Source organism: Cyprinodon variegatus, unplaced genomic scaffold, assembly GCF_000732505.1.
Source record: "Cyprinodon variegatus isolate N-32 unplaced genomic scaffold, C_variegatus-1.0 Scaffold1551, whole genome shotgun sequence".
In the NCBI taxonomy this organism is placed as follows: domain Eukaryota; kingdom Metazoa; phylum Chordata; class Actinopteri; order Cyprinodontiformes; family Cyprinodontidae; genus Cyprinodon; species Cyprinodon variegatus.
This window is the reverse complement of record NW_015152004.1, coordinates 55,878-76,944: the sequence shown is the minus strand read 5'-3', so window position 1 is coordinate 76,944 and position 21,067 is coordinate 55,878. Positions and strand designations below refer to the sequence as shown.

Below are 21,067 nucleotides of genomic sequence, written 5' to 3'. Positions count from 1 at the left end.
GCTCTATAGGTTCAGACCCAGGTTTTGATTAGAGGTGTGGGGAAAACATTGTTTTGGCCATATATCGTGATTTTCGGCTGCCCGACATAATATTGACCTTTCATTTCCTGATATTTATTTTTAAAAACAAAAACTTTTTATCTGAAACAATAGGGAAAAGTGGGCTACCTCTGCACCGCAACTCTGGCAGATAGAGCCGTGGATCCGTTTTGCTGTGCGGCGCGGCGCCATGTCTTTGAGGCAGTCACAGGGGAAGACATAGACTGACTCAAACCCCAAACAACATGGATACCAAAATAACTACATGATCAATACATTCTGATGAACATTTACAGCACTTTCTTTTTTATCTATATGCTTAATTTAATAGCTGGGAAAAATAATACAATATATTGTAGTATTACAACGTCATGATTAGGGCTGCAACTAACGATTATTTTTGCAAATTGATTAATCTGTCAAATATTTTCTCAAATTATCAATTAATAACCAGATGGCCAAAGGTTTTCTTAAAGATTTTTTACATAATAAAACCAGTTGAAACTAAAACTTATCCACTGGAGTTCTGGATTGATCATATTGACAGACAAAATTGTTTATTAATTGCAAAATGTTTTTATATTTTCTTTTACAATTTCGGTTTAATTGCTGCCCTAAATAGGTTGCTTTGTCATTCTATGTTCCACTTATCTGGAACAAACTTCCAGAAAACTGTAAAAGTGCAGAAAGCCTGAGTTCCTTTAAATCAAGACTAAAAACACATTTGTTTAGGATTGCCTTCGACTGTTCTGGTTAAACAGTTCAACTAAAACATATTTCTTTAGTCCAACTGTTTTTAATATTCTTTTTTGTTTCTGCATTTTTTTATGTTATTTCATTTATTTTTTCCTACTTGCTTTGATTCTGTTTTATCTTCCTGTATTTTAATCATGTAAAGCACTTTGCATTGTCTTTGTACTGAATGTGCTATACAAATAAATTTGCCTTGCCTTGCCTTTAAAGACATGTTTTACACTCACTATACTCCGGTAAATGATTAATTCATTACTAAATTAGTTGGCGAATAGTTCAATAATCGATTAATCACGATTAATCCAATTAATTGTTTCAGCCCTTATCGTGATAATTGTATTGTGACCCAAGTATAGTGACTCGTATCGTCCGTGCCAATACTAGCCGTGTAAATCGTAATCATGGAGTTTCGATTCAGTATCAATTTCCTGACCCAACGATTCGATTATTTTCGATACTCAAGAATACATCATCTTCATTTTACTTCGCCATGTCTGTCTTGCCTACTGTTTACATGAGTGTGTGTGTGCAAGCGGAAAGAGGGTAGTGGCTAAAGGAAGCGAGGTAGGAGGGCAAAATAGGTTTGGCGCCACCGCAACACGGGAGTCAGAATTACGTCCAGGAAAAAATGGATAAAACTAGACCCGAGGGGAAAAAAACCACAAAAAAACATGAATCAATACTCTTGCAGACGTGTCGACTGATCGTCGGCTGTTGGATCGACGCATTGACACAAAACGATTATTATTTACACCCCTAACCCACACTCACCTCTACTTTTGATGTTTGCTCTGAGAAGCAGATAAACAAGCAACGTTCGGACACTCAGAATGTTGACATTTAGCATTAGATGAATGCATGTGGATTATCTGCCTGAAAGGAAAAGAGGGGTTAGAGATCCAATAATATAACCCAGGCAGGCCCAGCACAGCTGCAGATGTTTCATATTAAGGAGCAACAGCTTGGAATGGCAGAAAGAAATGCTAATGAGATGCTAACTTTAATCTCTGCTAGATTTTAAAAACGTTGTATTTGACAGACCTAAAGTCTCCCGTTGCTTCCAGCGGTAATTCGCAGGTCCTATCGGCTCCATGACAACGTAGGCTCTCTTTGAGGTGAAAAGGTCAAAGTTCAAGGGTTGCTTCACATGTATTAAAAAAGCATGAGCTTCATAAGAAAGTACAATATAAACAACAGAAATGACCTCAAACGACTGGATTTATCCAAGACGCTGGTTTCTGACAGGGAGACTGTATTCACCCTCATCTGTATATCTAAACAAATTTTCGATCAGCTGTTGCTCTAGAACATCATTATTTCTTTCAGTCAGAAGAAACAGGATGGGACATTCAAAAATGATGATTTGGGGTAAACTTTATATTTTTTATTATGTTTCTATTTCACCTATCTCTTGAATTAAAAGCATGCTTCGTTTTGAAACAAGTGAAATAAACTGAGTTCAGAGCGGCCCGGTTCTGGACATATCGAGATATTTTTGGCTCTTCCCACCCGTCCCACACCGGCCTCTAAAGGTGTTCGCTATTGCAGAGGCCGTGTGCTTCGGGGGGCTGTGGTGGGCATTTGTTGCCAGGGGAGGTGATGTGTTATTTTCAGTCCATTGTGTCTACTTCCTGTGGGTCATGGGTTATTGGAGCTGGGTGTTGCAGACTTCGGAGAGTGAGAGGAGGGGAGGGAAGTGAGTGGAGTAGGCAGGAAAGCGGTCAGAGCAACTGGACAACAGTGACTGGTCAGTGACTGGATTCCTTTGCTTGTTTTTCTGCTCCGTTTTCAGCCGAGCTGAGCTTGGACTCTTCAGAACCAGGTAAAAGGATCTGATTATTGGTTTGTTTATTTGTGGAGATTCTTACCGATCCATCGAGTCCCGTCAGTCTCTCAGTTGCAGCTCTTGTGTGAGAGGAACATTAAGATATTGCATTTGAAGCAGGAGTTGTAAGGTTTGTTTGGATGCCTGCACAAATGTGGAAATCTTGCACTTTATTTATCTCTGCAAGCTAAAGAAGTATTTATGCTCTGTGAGACTCCTTGGCTACTGTAGTTTACTTATCAGAACACTGGAAAATGACAGCTGCAATGGACCTAACTCGACTACTTTGGACCTTTTCTGTCTAAGGAGGGCAAACAAACAGCTGAGGGTTTTTGACCTCATAGAAAACCAGATTTAATTGAAGTTATTTATATTCCTGCTGAATTCCCTTATTTTTTTCCTGCACAGTACCAAGCAGGCAGCCAGGATCAGCTAATGTTAGCAGATCCTAGCAGAGGTCCTAAAGTTAGACCCTGACAATCCCCCAACACGACGATTGTGACAGAAGGAGGCAAAACAGGAAGCCTTTTAGCTCTGAATGTGTGTCGGGAACAGATGACCAGGAAGATAAAAAGCGCTAACAAAGTGGAAACTTCCACTGTGGGATGTTATTTTGCTCGGTGTGTGTTTTTCTCTGAGCTCCGATTGAGCAGCAGGTCGGCCGAAACCTGTGGTGAGGGGTTTTTGGTTTGGTTAGGGTTTAGAAAGCAGAGGGACGAGGTGAACCAGTTAACAGGTGAGCCGCAGTGCTCCTGTGCTCCTTCACTGGTGTTAATGTTTAAACCTGCTCCATCGGGTTAATGCTTCACTCATGGTGAATGCTTCAAGGCGGTGCACTGAGTGCTACTGATTGGTTTGTCTCTTCCTTCCCCACATACTTCCGCCTAATATCCATCTGTGCATCAGACTAGCTGTCTGATGCCTGTCTGAGATAAGGAACGATGGTATGTCTGACGGTTGCTGTCTGACGGCTAGAAGGAAGGAAGACCTGGAGCCTCGTTTATGTGTTCAGCTCTGACACAACAGCATTGCCTGGACGTTTAATGACTGAAGACGCAGGACTCACCGGGAAATATCTAAGTCTTCTGGCGCTGTCTGCGGGATCTGCTGGTAAACAGGTTGTTTTTCTATCCTTTGGTTTCGTTTTTTTCTGGGAACAACTTTTTTAGTAGAAGATTTAATTGAAAAATGCTTCATTCATCCCAAAGGGGAAAGATATGCATTTCCGGACTGTAATGTCAAATACTCTGAGTAATCTAATAATAGGTTACCTGTGAAGGCCCAGAGATTATCACCTGTCAGCCCTTCAGATAACCAGTAGTAGAAAGATGGCAGAACGACTGATGGATGTTGTATTTTTGGAGGACTGAGGTCAGAGTAAACTTTACCTGCTGGGAATTTTACAGCTGCACATGAAAGCGCACACACACCACTATGAGCTGGTTTGGGTTGGTTCTGTGTAAAAAGAAAAATCATCAAGGACTAAAAAGAACAGAACCATCCTGTCGACATGAAGTAGGCTGAACGATCTCCAAATGTAGACGAGGAGTTACTAAAACTGTTTTGCAGACTTTGAGTTGCCAGCAAACCAGTTAGAGCTTTTCTACACTGATGCAGGGAAGCGTGATGAGGCTTCCCAGTAGAGATGCTCCGATCCAAACCGATATGATACCTGAACTGAGCGAACAGGCTGATACCGATCCGATACTTCTGATGAATGAATAAACCGTTTACCTCACGGTGGGAAGGAAGGAATCAGCTTCAACAAACCTTGTTTGAAAAAGGTAACAAATGAACACTGATATAAATGCTCTTTATATTATTAATGAAAGAATAAAATTTACATAAAAAAAGAAAGTATTCCATGTAAAGACGGCTGCAAAACGATGTTTTAAAAGATTGCATGAATTTAGCAACTGCCTTAAACAGGCTGTACCCATAGAGCTGTGTCTGGTATTAATAAACAAGAAATAACTGGATCAGCGTCATTCATCTGATGTCAAATCCAGCTAATGAGTTAATGACAGCGTTGATATCTGATCAGTGCATCTCTACTAAGATGAGCTTATTTAGGCCCCGTCCACACTAAGTCAAAACGAACACGAAACGCTAATATTTTCCAGAATGTTTGTCGTAAAGACGGAGACGTAAAATAAATGTGATCGTCCACATGAATGCATGAAAACGCTGCAAAATGTATGCCAGGCCTGTAAGTGGCGCTGTGGTGCCAAAGCAAAAATAGGCGACGAAATGTTGGGCATGCGCACTAATATTTATACATGGTTGCCCTGCGGGTCCATTTTCGCGGGTCCAAATTCAGGTGCTGAACTATGTCGTCTATATTGCTCTGTTCTTCCTGGAGATATTCCAGAAGAAGAAGATTCTGCTGTAAGCCCGACAGCAGGGTGAGTAGCATGAGCAGCAACCATTCAACACAGTACGGCGCCATTGTTGTTGTAATACTGTGTACCATGCGTGTTTAGAGGCGATGCTATGACGCATGCGTGTAAGAAAAAAAATGCGGTTAGAGCGTAAAGATGGAAACGCGAAAACGGCGTTTCAAAATCTTCCAACTCTGAAGGCTGAATAAAAAAAAGATCATTTACAAACCCCCGAAACGCCGGCTTCGTATGGATGAGAGGCTGGTTTGGTGAAAAATTTGTGCGTTTAGGCCAGGGTTTGACTTCGGGTGGATGGGGCCTCAGTTTTAATCCAGAACCCAGGAGCCTAGAAAGAACCCAGAACAATCTCTAAAGCCCTGCAAGTTTTGATTTTTTTCACTCTGGGTTGGCACTAGGGTTGCAACTAACGATTATTTTGCTCATTATTTTGAATTAATTTATTAATAATCAGATAGTCAGAATTCACTTAAAGAAGAGTTTTTACGAAATTAAACCAGGTGAAACTAAAACTTTTCCACTTGAGGAGTTCTGGATAGAGGATATAGACAGATTCAATATTCTTTCATTTTAGATACATTTTTACATATTTTTACAGTCTTGGTATAATTACTGCTCTGTCAGCTAAAGACATATTTTAGAGTCTCTACGCTCCAGTTCACGATTAATCGATAACTAAATTAATTGATGATTATTTCAATAATCAATTAATCCGATGTTGTGAGTACTGCATCGTTAAGCGTTCTCTCCTGATGCTCGCTAGCAGTCAGTCCATGTATTTGATGCATCCTCCTCTTCCTGTAGCAGATTAATCAGTCTTTCACTGTCTTCAATTCAATTTTCAATTTATCTTTTTTGTCATTGTCACAAGAACAACGAAATTTTAAAAAAGTGCCATTGATCAGTGCATATTCTTAAAAAAACAAAACCAAAAATCACTGTCACCACCATTTACACGTAATATAATAAATAAATAACAATAACTGATACAAAACAACTAATAAGAATAGTACATTCTGACACACATCATCCATGATGATTATTGGTTATTTTTGGTTGCATTTAGTTTTGTTATTGCTGTCGGGTAAAAACTTTCTCTAAGGCGGTTGTTTCTTGGTTTGATTGCTCTGTATCGTCTGCCTGAAGGCAACAGTGTAAACAGAGAATGTAAACAGATTGCATTCTTGCCCAAGTAGCAGGTCAGGATAATCTGATGATCCCACGTGTTTCTGTTCTTTGCCACAATAAGAACACTTCAACACAAAGTGCAAAAAGTTATTTGATGATAAAAACTGTGGCGGCACCATTAACAGGCAGAAGCTGTTTGAAACGGAACCAGGTGTTTTCTGTTTGGGTTCTTTTCCTTTAATAAGCTCTGCCTACAGCAGCGGGCGCACGCAGCCATGTTTGTTACAACAGATGTTGGTGAAGCCATTTATTTCTGGCCACAGAGGAATGAACAAATGTTACCTTCATGCCCCAGCTGCACCAAACAACTGCCCTGCTCGGCCCCTCAGCCTCACTTTCTGCACACAGCGTATTCTGTTTGTTCTGTTCACTCTGATGCAACCGCACCGGTTCTGTCAGCTACATCTGTTCGGGGAAACCAAAATCTGCTGGTTTAAGGCCCCTGCATCACCTGTCCAGAATCGCTCCTCTGCTAGTGGTAATTCAGGACCGCAGGTTCTGTAGAGGAAACCTCCCTTCTGTGGTCTGTGTTAGTGGTTGGCCGTCCCACTTAAACTGGGAACTCAGTGGCACAGACGAGCTGATCAGCCTTTCGCTGGTTTTTCTGTGAGGTTCTGCAGCTTTTAGCCTTTTTCTCCATTATTAAAACATTCATTGAAGAAACACTACTTAACCTTCAAGCAGAATTTGCTGAAGCAGAGAAAATGGGGTGCTTCTAGTTTTGTTGCAGTTATTAAACAGATGAAAGGGAGTTTTTCCTCTCCACTGTCGCCACAAGCATGCTTAGTGTGAGGTTTTGAATTTCAGTCAATGAGTTGATGCAATCAACTGGTTTTCCTTAGATAGAAAACTTTGAATCAATTTGACTGGATGATCTGGTGAACTGTAAAGTGCCTTGAGATGATATGTGTTGTGAATTGGCGCTATATAATTTAACTGAATTGAATTAAATTGAATGAGACGCAGGATTTCAGTAATGACCCTGTGAATTGGTTTAAGGAGCGAAGACTTTCATCTCTACTGGCCAGTTTAGCATCAGCAAACATTTAACTTAGTGGTTCTGAAGGAAGCTTCCAGATCCAGAACCTCGTTGCTGATAGCTGACCGACAGTTTCCCTCATTTAGAGCCTTTTTGTTGTTTTTATATCTTGAATCTTGATTCGGGGGGATTAAAGGGGGAGTGGTGACCTAGTGGTTAACTCCCCCGGTGCCCCACGATGGCAGCCCACTGCTCCCCAGGGGGATGGCTTAAATGCAAAGGTGAATTTCTCAAATGTGAGATCAATAAACACTGGAAACAAAACAATCTAGAAAAGTCATTGTTTCATTAAATAAGCACATTTGTTCTTGGATTGAGGAGGTAAAGGAGGCCAGTTTGTATCCACATTGTTCATGCCTGAGGCTTCAAGTCTTATTTCTTATTTATTAAAGCTTCAGATCTCATTCTTCAGACCTGAAGCTTTCTGGACCAAACAGCAGTTTTATTTTTGCAGCCTATTAAATGTTGGTTCCTGTTTTAGGTGAAATCTTTGGTTTCCCTGAGAGGATGGGAGGTTTGAGCTCCTCTACAGTTGTGCTTCTGACCTGTGTGGGAGACGGAACCACGTGACGTTCCTGTTCAACAAAGATTTGCTCTTGTTTTCTCCCAGAAAGGGAAGAAATGAAGCTGATTTGGAAACACAGACACATTGTGGCTGTGATGAGTTTGGACCCAGTTGGGAGTCAGAGGTTCTGATGCAAGTGCTCAGGGTAATGCTTGACTCGGACACAGAGGCAGTGTTAGTTTTCCTGGGTGGTCCTGTTTTTAGCTCATTCTCTCTTTTTTTTTTATTAATTCAGGTCATATTTTCTTGTGTTCTCATTCGTTGCTCATCCCTTCCTTTCTAGTTGGATTTTTTCCCTCTTGTCTCATTGATTTTGGTTCTGATCCCACCATGACTGCACTGAGTGTGATCTCCCACGATTTGGAAAATACAGGCAGGGATGTGGAAAATAAAAATCAAGTAAAAGCTCAGAATCTGCTTCTATCAGCCAGAAGGAAAACTGGTTCATTGTTTCATGCGGCATCATGGCGGCCGTAGAGCCTGCACCTGTCGCTACCTGGCTGTCTGAGGGTTGGCACGGCTTTTCCCTCCACACAGCCAAGGCAAGATGCTCCGATGCGAACATCAGGGCCGATATTTGCTGTTAACCTGGCTGTTATGGTAGATAATGTCGTTTGCTGTGAACCTTTTGTTAAAAACATCACAGCTACAGGGTTTGCAGTATTTCAGGCACATAATGACTGCTGTTCTAGATGAAATTAGAAACCATTTTTGAGTCCATTGCTGTTGCTGCTAACCCCCATCATTTTTTAATATAAGTTAAACGACAATAGATGTGGAAGCCTTTGTCATTTTTCTTTTCAATCTTTGCAACATTAACAGCATTTTGGATTAAAAGTAACTAGCAAAATGTATAAAGTAAGAGAGAATTCATCATTTTTCAATCATTTTCATATGGCCATCTGAGTTACTGCCGGTTTCTAGTTATTAATATTGAATCGCACTGAACAGTGGGCTATGAGCTCAGTGTAGGAATGGGCGGGGTCAGCGCTGTATGAAAACATGGCTCCTTTTGGAATCTGACAGATGCTCACAGGAGGCCAATTATGATCAAAGTCTGTTCTTGGGGGGGCGAAGTGGCTCTGATGTTTAAGGTTGGATCTGGATTGTTGTTTGCTCTGGCAGAACCTGTTCTACCATCATGATTTCCATTCCTCAGGTCCTGATCACATCTAGGAATCAGTCCTCTATCATCTAGAAAACAAATGTCTGATTCAATCAGTCTGTATCTAAAGTCTCTAATGTTAACACGGTAGTAGCACTTAGGGTCTGATGACGTCAGTTCGCTTCCACTTTTCTATCCCTCTCCCTCACAGAGTCCACTTGATAAATAGAGCTGCACACATTTGATTTGAAAAAAATAATATGAAAATGGCTTGATCTATTCAGTCTATTTCTTCAATAGAGTTTGTTTTGTTAAGTATCTCTTAAACAGCAGAAGGTTTCCCTTTATGGGGAAACTGTCTCTGATTTAATTGATCGAGTCGACAGCAGAATGATTTTTATCATCTTATTAAAGCTTGACAATAATGCAATATCAACATGCATTGAAATATGATTTTATTCCAGGTTCAAGGATTGTTTATTGTCAGGGCAGTTTGTTTTACAGCTGATAGTAGAATAAAAACACTCATCGAAGATAGAAGAGGTAGAAGCAGAATTCACTAGAGCGGGCCTGGCTGAGAGTCCTGAGCTGCTGAAGGCTGATAATGATGACATGATGGCCTAATTTATTAGCTTTTATCTTATTTATTGTAGAATATTTTGCTGTTTTAGCTTATTGTTTCTTTAACTGTTAGGTTACAGGAACCGATCAGTTGTTTTTATCCCTGTTGTTCTTGTTGACATTTGCTTTCTAAGTAAAATCAATTCCTCAAGCCTTTTCTAACTTTCCTTCCCAATGAATTAAAAATAAAAGTATGTATGGTTTGTGCTGCTATCAAATTTGGTACAGATGAACACAGGAACAGACCACATGAAGCTACTATGACGAGAAAAGCATGGAAAAATAGATATGAGATGGAGAATGAAGCAGAAAAAGGGAGGTAAGGGGGTCCCTATGTCCTCCAGCAGTCTAAGCCTATAGCAGAATAACTATAGAGATAGTTCAGGATAACCTGAGCTACTTTAACTATAAGTTTTATCAAAAATGAAAGTTTTAAGCCTTGCCTTAAAGGTAGGCGGGGTGTCTGCCTCATGGTAGTTGGTTCCATAGGAGAGGAGCATAATGCTTAAAAGATATGCCCCCCATTCTACTTTTAGAACCACTAGTAAACCTGCAGATTGAGAGCAAAGTGCAATCATATCTTTGATGTAAGATGGAGCTTGGCCTTTTAAGGCTTTAAATGTGAGAAGGAGGATTTTAAATTCTATTCTGGATTTAACAGGAAGCCAATGAAGAGAAGCCAGGATAGGAGAGATATGATCTGTTTTTGATTTTCATCAGAACTCTGGCTGCAGCATTTTGGATCAGCTGAAGGCTTTTAACTACAGTTTGTGGACTTCCTGATAGTAAAGAATTACAATAGTCCAGCCTTGAAGTATTGGACTAGTTTCCCATTTTTACCCCTAGATATGATATTTCAGTTTTTTTGCAATATTCCTGAAATGAAAGAAGGAAATTCTAGAAGCCTCTTTGATAGAATAAAAAATGAATGTACATAATCCGCACTCGTTATAGAAGGATTACATAGAAAATGGTTTTCATTGAAAGCTCTCAGCTGTTATCTCCCTGACCAACAAGTGCTGTTCTCCGGCGGGTAAACTGCCGCCTTCTAAGGCTCGCCCCGATGATTTAGCTCTAAGCGGGTCTGGGCCCAGCCTGATTACGTTCAACAGGAAGTCAGAGGTGGGAGAGGTCACGAGCTGCAGACGCCACAACACGCTGCAGTGTTTGATAAAGCCAGAAGGAGCAAACAACATCAACAACAGGCCAGACGCTGCTGCTCACTGTCAGTCAGCGAAGCAGGTGGAGCAGACGGAGAGTTCTGGGACAGGGAAGCCTTCAGGGTGAGCTCACCGGCTTTTAGTCATTCTGTGAACGTTGTTCCATCAGCGATCTTCCAGCAGAGCCTTTTGACTCGTCAGTTGAGGTTTTATAGTAAATTCTGAGTTATGAAGATTCTTCATCTATTGGTCGCTCTGGGTTTCTGGAGGCTGCTGGTCTTTCTGGGTCTCATCTTCTTGATGTTTTTTTGTTTTGGGTTTTTGTTTCAGAGTCAGAATTTGTCAGATTCCAGAACGAATTCTGACCTTGAACTGGATCAGAACCACAGTCCAAAAAAAAAGTTAGACATGATGCAATTGATAGATTTAAAACACATTCAGACTTTTTATGAATTTAACTTTTCCTTTTTAGAGGAGAGGTGCATTGAAATAATTTTCATATTTTTTATTGATTATTCTGATGATCAATCAAGTTGTTGGAAAGTAAATGAGCTCGTTCTGCAGAGATTTAATTTTACTAACTTATTTTATGTGCAATAAAAATTCAAAAGAAGAAAATATTAGTTGGCAAATAATTAGATTATATATAAAAAATGGAAATCTAAACATTTCGAAGCAGGAGTTTGGATTAACTTTAAATTCAGTAGCATCTGCAGCTGAAAAAGAGAAGTTTTAACATCAGCATGTTGTTCAGGATGGTTCTGGTCTCTGATTGGGTCTGTCAGCCCTGTGGGGCGCTCACAGCTTTGGTTTCTGGACTGTAATCTGAACTCGATCTCAGAGCATGGTTACGGATATTTATGTCCATCATTAAAACTTTAAAACCATCAGATCAAACCAACTGGATGCAGTTTTGAGTCTATTTGGGAATCTTCTTCTCTTCTTGACTGCGTGTGAAAATGGTTTCACTAAAACACTTAGTTCTGAACTTGGCCTTCATTGGTAAAAATAAATCAATTTTTGTAAAATTAAGTGTATTTGTTCTTTCATTAAGGAGGTAAGTGAGATACTTTGCCAATGGAACAAGATAATTTACATTTAGAATAAGAAAAAAACTATTGCATTGTCTTATTTTAAGCGTATATTATCTAATTATATCATTTTAAGAGTAAAAATGCTCATTCCATTGGCAGATCATCTTATTTACCTACACATATTAAGGGTAAATACACTTAATTTAAGACATTTTTACTTATTTCTACATTGTTTTTGCAGTGTTGAAGCAGAAGGTTGCTGGTAGCTTAGCTTTCTCTGAACCACTGCTGCCTAAAGGTAAATCGTCCCGCCATCTTCCAGCAGGTGGCGTTCAGAGACACGTTGCCTGCTGGCAGACCACGCCCACTTTGTACGCTAACCACCCTCTTTATCGCTCATGGGTGTAAAAATAGCATCTCGGCAGGAATCCCAGTCCTGCGCTGCTAACAAAGCCTAATTGATCCAAGTTGTGGCTCCAACCATAGAGGAGCTTTTGTCCTTCCTCCTCGCTCTTTGCTGCAGACCTCGCCACATTGGTGACGCTCTCCATGGCCGTCTGCAAACAGCCCGTCTTTAGTTCTGTCTGAGGAACCAAACTTTGAGCAGAAGTGAACAAAAATAACCTCCAAAAAATTTTCTTTTTGAGCAGCGTTGTGTTGAAGCCTTTCTCTGTTTGGCCTTCAGCGTCAGCACATGGAGTTATGTGAAGCTCTGGTATTTACCCCAATATCAGAGAATGTCAAACTGATGCTGAAGCTGTTTTCCTTTTCCATCGGCTCAAAGGGAAAAGGTTTGCTGTTTTACTGCTCTGCTGCTGATTGACGCTGAGCGATTTTCTTATTTTATTTTTTATTCACGCATCCGTTCTGGAAAAAAAACAACTCGTTTCTACTGTTTGGATGGGTTTGATTTTGTGAATCAGATTCCAGCACTGTTAATTACTTAATGACCGTCCTCATTGTCGCTGAATGTTAAGGCGGGATCATTCATTTATATATTTTCATATTTCTTAGCTTTTTCATAGATTATTACCATCCTGCAAAAGTCTTTTTACTCATTGCATTTTAATGTTTCAGATTGTGAAATTATTAATATCATCAAAGATTGTCTGTAATTTCATTTAATAAAACTAAGGAAGGATTGTAACAATAGGATTGTTTCCTTTCTCATTCAGTTGTGGTTCCTCAGATGTTTTTGTCAGTTTTTGCAGAGTCAGACCTGGATGATCGGGAAACTCTCAAACATAAGTAGACCAGGCAAAATGAACGAGAAACAAAGTGAACCCTGTAGAATAGGGATGTTCAAAGTCTGTGCTAGAGAGCCACTATCCTGCAGGGTTTAAATTACCCTAATTAGCTGATCAACAGGCTTTTGCTGAAAAGTAATCATCAGAATCAGATGTGTTGAAGCAGGGAAACCTCTAAACCCTGCAGGACAGCGGTCCTCTAGGACCGACTCTGGGCAGACCTGCTGTGGGACATTTAGGAAGGACTCTGAGGCTGAACATCCTGGTGTTTTCATTTCCCTCATCCACTGCTCTGCTTCATGAACTGACATCCAAATAGAATTGAAGGAGTAACTGGTGTCTGTCACTTTCTTTCCTTTTTTTTGGCTTGTTTTTTTTTGACAGTAGGCTGACAGGAAAGGGGTTATGAGAGAGGGGGATAGACATGCAAGAAATGATCACAGGCCGGATTCATTTGCACCACCTGCACGCCCGTCTATCGTTTTAATTCAATGATCAGTCCATCATCTCTATCCAAATCTTCACCTTCTCTGCATTAACCTCGCATGGAGCACCCGCCCCCATTGTTCCCAGTGAGGAACAAGCAGAGAAGCTGTCTGATTCCAAGTTGGGTTGGTGCAGCCAAGATGTTGAACTTGGGCCAATGCATCTTAAACCTAAGATCTTTGACTTTCTACATAAAAGAAGAACCAGTTAATTAAAATCCTCTGAAAAGATGAAAAATGAAACTAAACTTTCAACCTGGTTTAATCGGTGTATTTGGCATTCATTTGAGAAGGAAACGAATATTCTGCTCTCAAAAAATAAGATATTATACTCTTCATGGGGGCTTTTTAAAGTGTATAATATGTTGGGTAGGAGGATGAGGAAAGTCTGGAAGCCTCTGCTGAGAATGTTGCCCTTGCGATCCGGTCCTGGATAAAGCGGAAGATGACAACTGTGAGAAATTATATTCTTGAAATAAGCTATTGAGTGTTTTTTATTTTTATTTTTTTTATATGACTTAAGAATAAACAATATTACTCCATTGGATAATTATCTGACTTACCTGCTCAAAACAAGGGAAATTACATTTGATTCAAGAAAAGTTATAGTTGCTTGATAATGTGTTTGATCATGAAATCGTTGAGCAGAAACAGAACTTTGGTCCCAAACCTGTTCCAAGTTCTAAAAGCATCAACCTAACCATGAACGTGATCTGAATCTGTGCTGCCATCAGTACCAGCACATTTCCAACCTATCAGAATCATTTCTATAGTGTTAATGCTTACTTCCACTATTGGGAAATACACACATCTGTAAAGATTGTTCATCATTGGCCCAGATTTTTCTATCTTTTTATTTTTTTCTGTAATAGCAGCAGCATGAAGGTTAGCAGGAAGCTTTGATGCAGTGATGGGATGTCCTGGTTTGTGTCAGACAGAGGCTGTGGTTCTGAGTTTATTTCCAGTAAAATCCTGATGGGTTCTCCTCTAATCAGATGTTTTTTATTCATGTCTGAGATTTTTTTATTTTTTTTTAAAAGAATCCACATTTTTTCATATTTACAAACACTTGTTAGAATCAAGCTGAACATCCAGCCATTTTTCTCACACAGCTTTTTGTTTTCTTCATGCTTTTTAAATGCTTTCAGTAGATTGGAAACGTGAACGGCAGTAAATCATCTCCGGATGGATGAGTGGTTGAAAAAAAATTGACACTGGGAAACAAAAGTGACTGAAGTTGAGTTTTATTTGGTGATATGGAGCCAACAAACCTTCCTGTTTCAGTCACATCCAACCTCTTTACAGCTTCTGGCATATTCAGTCGTCCTGAAGCCAATAAAGATGAAGCTGAGCAGGATAACAGCCAGTGATGGTGCACTTAGAGAGCTTTTATGCTGCATTAAGCCGTCCAACCCGTGAATTACCGCTGGGCTTTGAAGAGCTGTAAAACCAGAGATGGAGAAGCCTGATTGGTGCAGAGTGGTTAATTAGCTGCTTGTTTTAATTTCCCCTTTATTGTCCATCCTTGTCGTGGTTGACTGATCAGACTGATTTTTGATATTTTAGGCAGTTGGGTATTGACAGAATAATGGAAGTTTGAACTTTTTCCCATCTCAGTTTCTGCTTTTCTTTCCGCTCGATGTGGGAACAGATTTTATGCTCTATAATTGGAAGAGATCTCTGCTGTTCTGATTGAACCAGTAAGGATCCAGTAGACGTACTGGTGAATACATCCGGTCAGTTAGAGAGCGTCCCCTTTTACCCGTCGGTCTGTGAAGGTGAAGTCTAACTGGGGGATTCCTGCCTTTCCTCTCGGCCTCTGCAGACCAAAGCTGCTGAGTTTTCTGATGGTGAAGACTGCTTTGGTTCCTGTTCAGTTTGTGGATCGTTGGATCTCATTAATGCTCTGACCTCTAATGGCTTCCAGCTAGTCTTTATGAGCTCATCCTTTATGAGCTCCCTAATGGTTCTTTATCCTGAAGCCTAATTGATGCTTCATTACAGTGAAGACGATGGCGGGGTGCTAACCACAAAAGTCTCCGCTCTGTTTGGTTGCTGCTGACAAAGCTAACATCTTTCCTTCATGTCTGAACAGCCGAAGCTCAGATTTGATCCAAATGGTTGTCCCTGTGTGTGTTTTGCACTCTTTACTAGCTAAGTTTTGCAGAACTGAAGCTTTGCAGATGAAGCAGAGAACATCTTTTAATGAATTATTTATTGTTTTTACCAAATCCCTTCTGAAAGTGACGGAAATGTTCCTCCCTTTCAGGCATGGTGGATTTTCCCCCTAAACTTTGCAGACTTATCTTCATCCTTCTCCCAAAAAGCTAGTTTGTCATCTTATCACCTTTATTAATCCTTTATCATACCGTTATATCAATGCATCCCAACAACATTATTGTTAATTACTTCCTTCACTGTTAATACCATGAAAGCATGGATGGATGTTAATAATGAAGCAAACATTAAATCTAGTGGCTGTTCAGCGATAGAAACCAAACTTCTGGGTGTCTAAGATGTGAGGATAGCAGCAGCAGCATGACCCACCTCCATCAGTACCACTGCATCATTATTGGCTGGTTCATTTTGGGTTGGTTCTGGAACAGTCAGAGCCGGTGTTCTGTCAGACCAGCTTACCTATAGTCAATACAAATGAGTAAGACGTCAGATTTGCGTTTATCGCTTTAGTTTTGTACGAAAAATAGACTTTAAACTACCTCGACGGGCGTGATTCCCTTTATTCATGTACAAAAAAAAGAACAATTTAGGGTCAGATTGTCATATTCTTTAAAAAGCACCAAAAAGTAAATAATTAAATAGTTTTTTTTTTACATGACTAAAGGGATTCATGTCGTTGAGGTAGTTTAAAGTGTATATTTCGTACAAAACTAAAGGGATGAATGGGGATAAACTAATGGGATAAACTGTTATTGACTATGGATATGCTGGTCTGACCGGGTATGCTCATCAGCCATCGGTAGATCTGATCTGGCTAGTTTGTTCTCAAGTTGGATGATTTTATTTTGTAACAGTCCAAACATTAAATCAGGTTCTAATGAGCAGCAGGAAGGATTCATCCTTAGTTTGATCAGTTTATATTTATGTGAATCTTAAGAAAAGCTTGACTTCTATTCAGTTTCATAAACTATTGTTTGAATTAAACTGGTTTGCTTCAAATTGATCGAAACATAAACGTCCACATTTTAAGAGACGTCCCCCCCCCCATCTGGAGCTCTGTAAGACCATCCTGCTGCTCCACTGATCCCGGGTCAGAACCCCTCTGACGGCAGCATGACTCCACTCAGATGGCATCTCTGACCCCCCCCCTCTCTCAATGCTCCCTCTGTCTGTCCCCGTTTGGATGAGGGACATGGGTGGGACTGAGCAGGACACCGTCCTAGGTTTGGTCCTATCAGATGGGCTCAGTGGTTCTGAACTGACCCAGTTCGGTACTGTCCCATTGCGAGACTTGGAGCCATGAACGCTGGATTCATCTTTTGGATGTGGAGGTTCTGACCTCGGCGGTCGCTCTTACTTATGCTGGACAGGATGTGGGTTCGTCCTGCAGGCTTTAGTTCTGCTTTCTGACTCCCGATGTTCTGGACCGGTTACAATGGAGCGAGCCGGCCTGGGTCAGCAGTGACAGGAGGTATTGGTTCAAAACAGAACCAAAACATGTTCCTCAGCTTGTTGTAAAGCTGGATCTCAGTTCCAGCCTCTTTGGTTAAATCCTGTCTAACTGGAATAAGGAAACCATCTGGAGAAAAGTTAGATTTTATTTCTGTTCCAGAGAAACCTGAGATTATGCTGGATTACACAGCCCTGGATGAGACCTGCTGTTTACCAACATGGAGTAGAACTGCCTGAACTTTCTGGTATTGGGGCTGAAACTGCAGAGGAATCTGCAGAACCTGCTGCAGCCTGCTTTCATTTGAAAAGAAAACACATTTTTCTCCTGAGAGGTTATAAAAAAGATTCTTGCAGGTATTGTTTACAACATTCCCTAATTATTTTGATTTTTGTGCGATAGCAGCTCCCAGTTTTTTTTAACCTTTTTTGCACTTTTGGTCTTTAGGAATCCAAATATCTGTCAAATCTGACAAAAAAAAAAAAAAATCAGATTTAAATGAGTCACTCTGTTGATTCAGGTGGAATTCCAGACTTACTTACTGACAAAAGTAACAGAGAGCAGATCTCCTTTAGTTTATTAACCAGCAGCCAAGTTTGGATGCCCTTAGAGCAGATGGTCAGTTCTTTAATCTGCTGACCAGCAGTGTGCAGCTAACTTGTACAGTAGGAGCTGTTAACCTTGCTACAGCTGAGTAGGACTTCACTAACAGGACTTTAAAGGTTTCTGTTTTGCCCTTTTCTCCTCTTTAATGAACCCAGCACAGAGGATGCTCACATCAGCACGGAGAGTCCATGGATCATTTTCAGGATGTCATTGTTGTTTTTAGGTTGCAGAAACCCAGATCTCACTTTCTCTATGCAGAGACTCTGAGGTGATATTCTCCTGCAGGGCAGATCTAAATCAGAGCGCATCTGGTCAGACTGAATCAGATTTCTGGTTGTGTTGGATGCTAATGTGCTGGGATGCTACATGGTTGATGCAGTACCTGCAGCGCTCCTGCTAACCTGTAAGCTCTCTGTCTGTATGCAGCAGTGATGAAGTGAACAGGCACTGAGGTGAGAGCTCAGAAAGCTGAGGAACAGGAAGGGGCTGGATTCTGAAGCCACTTTTCTGGTTTCTTTACTGTTCATTTAAAGCAAGCGTCTTCATCTTACTGTAAGAACAGATGTTTTTTGTTCTGGTGGCGTTGTCCTCTGCATTTAACTCAGAGCTCTGGGTCTTAGTGTAGCGGCAGCATGTGGGGGGGTTTAGCAGCCCTCTCAGGACAGAGGCTCCCTGCTCCAACCAAGCTACCACTCCTTTATACTATTGTTATAAGTTCTATAGTTATATTTTCTACTGGAGCCTTATTTTTATTTTTCTAATGCCCAACATCAACACTTATTCTCCCAATTTAGATTCTTATTATAACAGTTTAAAACCAGGTTCAGTCTAGAGGTGAATGGTGGAATAGATTCAGTATCTGGAGGTTAGATTTAGTCGAATATTTCTGCTGAGTTACTCCCAGCCGTTCGTTTGGTACGACCCGAACTTTTCCACGTTGTCTCATTTCCAGCAGACTTCAATGCTTTTTTGACGTCTGCCTGTTTTCACACGAAAGCAGGAAGCTTGGAGACAATAAATTGGATTTCTTTATTTTGTTATACTGGTATCAACCGATATGTGAAACATTCAGCAGCGCTCATTTATTGAAGCTCCCTCCGTCCTCCTTATCAGCAGCACACATCTGACCAGTCAAAATAATCGGTATCTGTACTAAAACCGGCTGCAGTCCATCTCTACTTGGAATATATCAGCCAACACTTGTTGCCTCTAAGCCGCTGTGTTCATCATGACCTGCAGTGATTTTGATGACTGTAAATGATACATTTAGTTTTCATATGGATTTAACTCCATGGATGAAATTCAGCTCAACCTTTTCCCCTCAGAGGTGATCTAATTGGTCCACCTGTGTTCATTCAGAAACCCAATTGTTCTCTGGTCCTCTGAGCTTCCTTAGAAAACATCAGTGAACATCGAGGAGCTCCCCCCTAATGGGTCAGACTCTGAAGCAGAGCTTCATCATAGAACTAAGTGAGAAGAAGTGGAAGCTGAATGGTTTGTCTTCTGCAGGGACACAGAAGCTGAGTTCCAATTAGAGTCATAGGTTAGCATGTCCTTGTCAAAGTCCAGCCCTACTCTAAAGTCTGTGGCTGAAAGCTGCGGTTCAGGGGCTCTACTGCTCTGCTGCTGTGTTCTGTTTTCCAAAACGTTGTAGAAACATCTCAGAAGTTCAATGACTTGAAGCGGTCAGACAGCCTACCGCCTGGGTTCCACCAGAACCGGGCCTGGCTGAGCCTTTCTGACCCACTTAGCATGCCGCACACATCTCACTCCACCTTCACGTTGAACACAGAGGTTTCACCTGTTGGTACCTTCAGCTCACATCTACTTTAGTAGCCCAGAACTGTATCTCATGTGTTTTAAATGTTTCTTGAATTGCAGGGTTTGGCGTTTCTGTTGCTTATACATTGCAGACCTTAAGCTCTGGCTGTTGGTGCTTGTTGGACTAAAAGTTATATTTTTAACGTCAGCAGAACCAATGCCAAACATTTGTTCTGTAATTCTAGCAGCTGAGGCCAAATGAACGAGAAACAAAGAGTGTGGGTTGTTTACCACCAGAGATTCTTCAGGTGTGGAAATCAGGTTCCTGCTGAAGTCTGTCAGTGGTTTTGGTTTTCACAGCCTCACCATAAGTTAACCCTAACCCCATAGCCCTACCCCTAGCTCTCCCTGTCTTCCTTTCAGCTGCTTTCCTCTACTTAAATCGAAACTTTAGTGAACTGTTTTTTATTTTTGCAGAGACAGCAAAATGCCTGTGAAAGGAAACGGACAATTGCTTGTTTCTCTTTATAGATTTGGTCGTTCACTAAAGTCACAGTGTGAGAGCAAACTATGTGGCTTTTGTTCTGGCTAACCCAGACGCATAGTTCTGGTTTCAGGCTTGTTCCCTCTGGGTCTGGCTGTTCTTTAGTGAGGGCATCACAGCCAGTGAAAAGGGCCCAAAATGAGGCGTTTTGGGGTAATGTTGGAACATGCATCTAACCTTTGACCTCCTTTCTGTTCCCACCCTGCAGGCATGGAAGAAGCGCTGGTTTGTTCTCCGAAGCGGCCGAATGACAGGCGACCCGGATGTTCTGGAGTACTACAAGAATGACAGCGCCAAGAAGCCCATTCGAGTGATTGATCTGAACTTATGTCAACAAGTATGTTTGGTTTCTCTCCCACCTACTGAACTCTAATCCAGTTGACACTTTACTACATTTCTGAGCCGCCTTTAGTCCAAAACAAAACAAAACAAAACAAAGACAGTAAGGTCTGATCCAGAGTTCTATCTGATAAAACATTTGATCAGATTTTTTATGTTTGAAGCTGTTTTCTCAAAGCCGCTGGTAGCTTCTGTGTGACGAGTATGGAGAGAAATCTGTTCCAATATTATTCAAAGCAAAAAAAATGCTTCAAAAAAGGAAAAAATACAAAACTTTTGTTTAAAAAAAGGAACTTTAAAGGCTTCCTTAAACAAAGAACTCTATAAATTGAGCACATTAAAAAGGGTTGTGAGAGGAATTTCTAATCTGTATCCAAATGTTTTCACAATATTTTTATTGTTTGCTTTTTCATATTTAATTTTTTTTTTTTTTCCCCAAATGTTTTTAGTTTTTTTTTTAAACCTTTTATTAGATTTTACTTTTAAGTTTTGCTTCAGATTTAGTCTTTAAAAATAATAAAATCAGAGTTTTACAAATTTCCTTCCTTTTTTCAAAATCTGGCCCTCAACCTTCCTGGGTGGTCAGAGCGCGGACCAATAGAAAAGCTGCTTTGTGTTCATCCACTTAGAGCAGACTCGTTTCTATTGGTTCGCTCATAGCAGACTCGTTTCTATTGGTTCGCTCATAGCAGACTCGTTTCTATTGGTTCGCTCATAGCAGACTCGTTT

General features: G+C 40.6%; 1 protein-coding gene across 9 annotated transcripts in view; it reads left to right on the top strand.

Annotated features, from left to right (window-relative positions):
* Nucleotides 1-21,067, top strand: part of gab1 (GRB2 associated binding protein 1) — a 77,027-nt gene that overhangs the window by 27,373 nt on the left and 28,587 nt on the right. For 7 of the 9 annotated variants that reach the window (XM_015403726.1, XM_015403719.1, XM_015403722.1 and 4 more), the window contains one exon: nt 20,208-20,336. In XM_015403726.1, the coding sequence (XP_015259212.1) occupies nt 20,208-20,336 (129 nt within the window). Of the gene's footprint in view, nt 1-2,466; nt 2,615-16,942; nt 17,093-20,207; nt 20,337-21,067 lie in introns of those variants that run through there. The other 2 variants (XM_015403724.1, XM_015403725.1) reach the window with 2 other exon arrangements.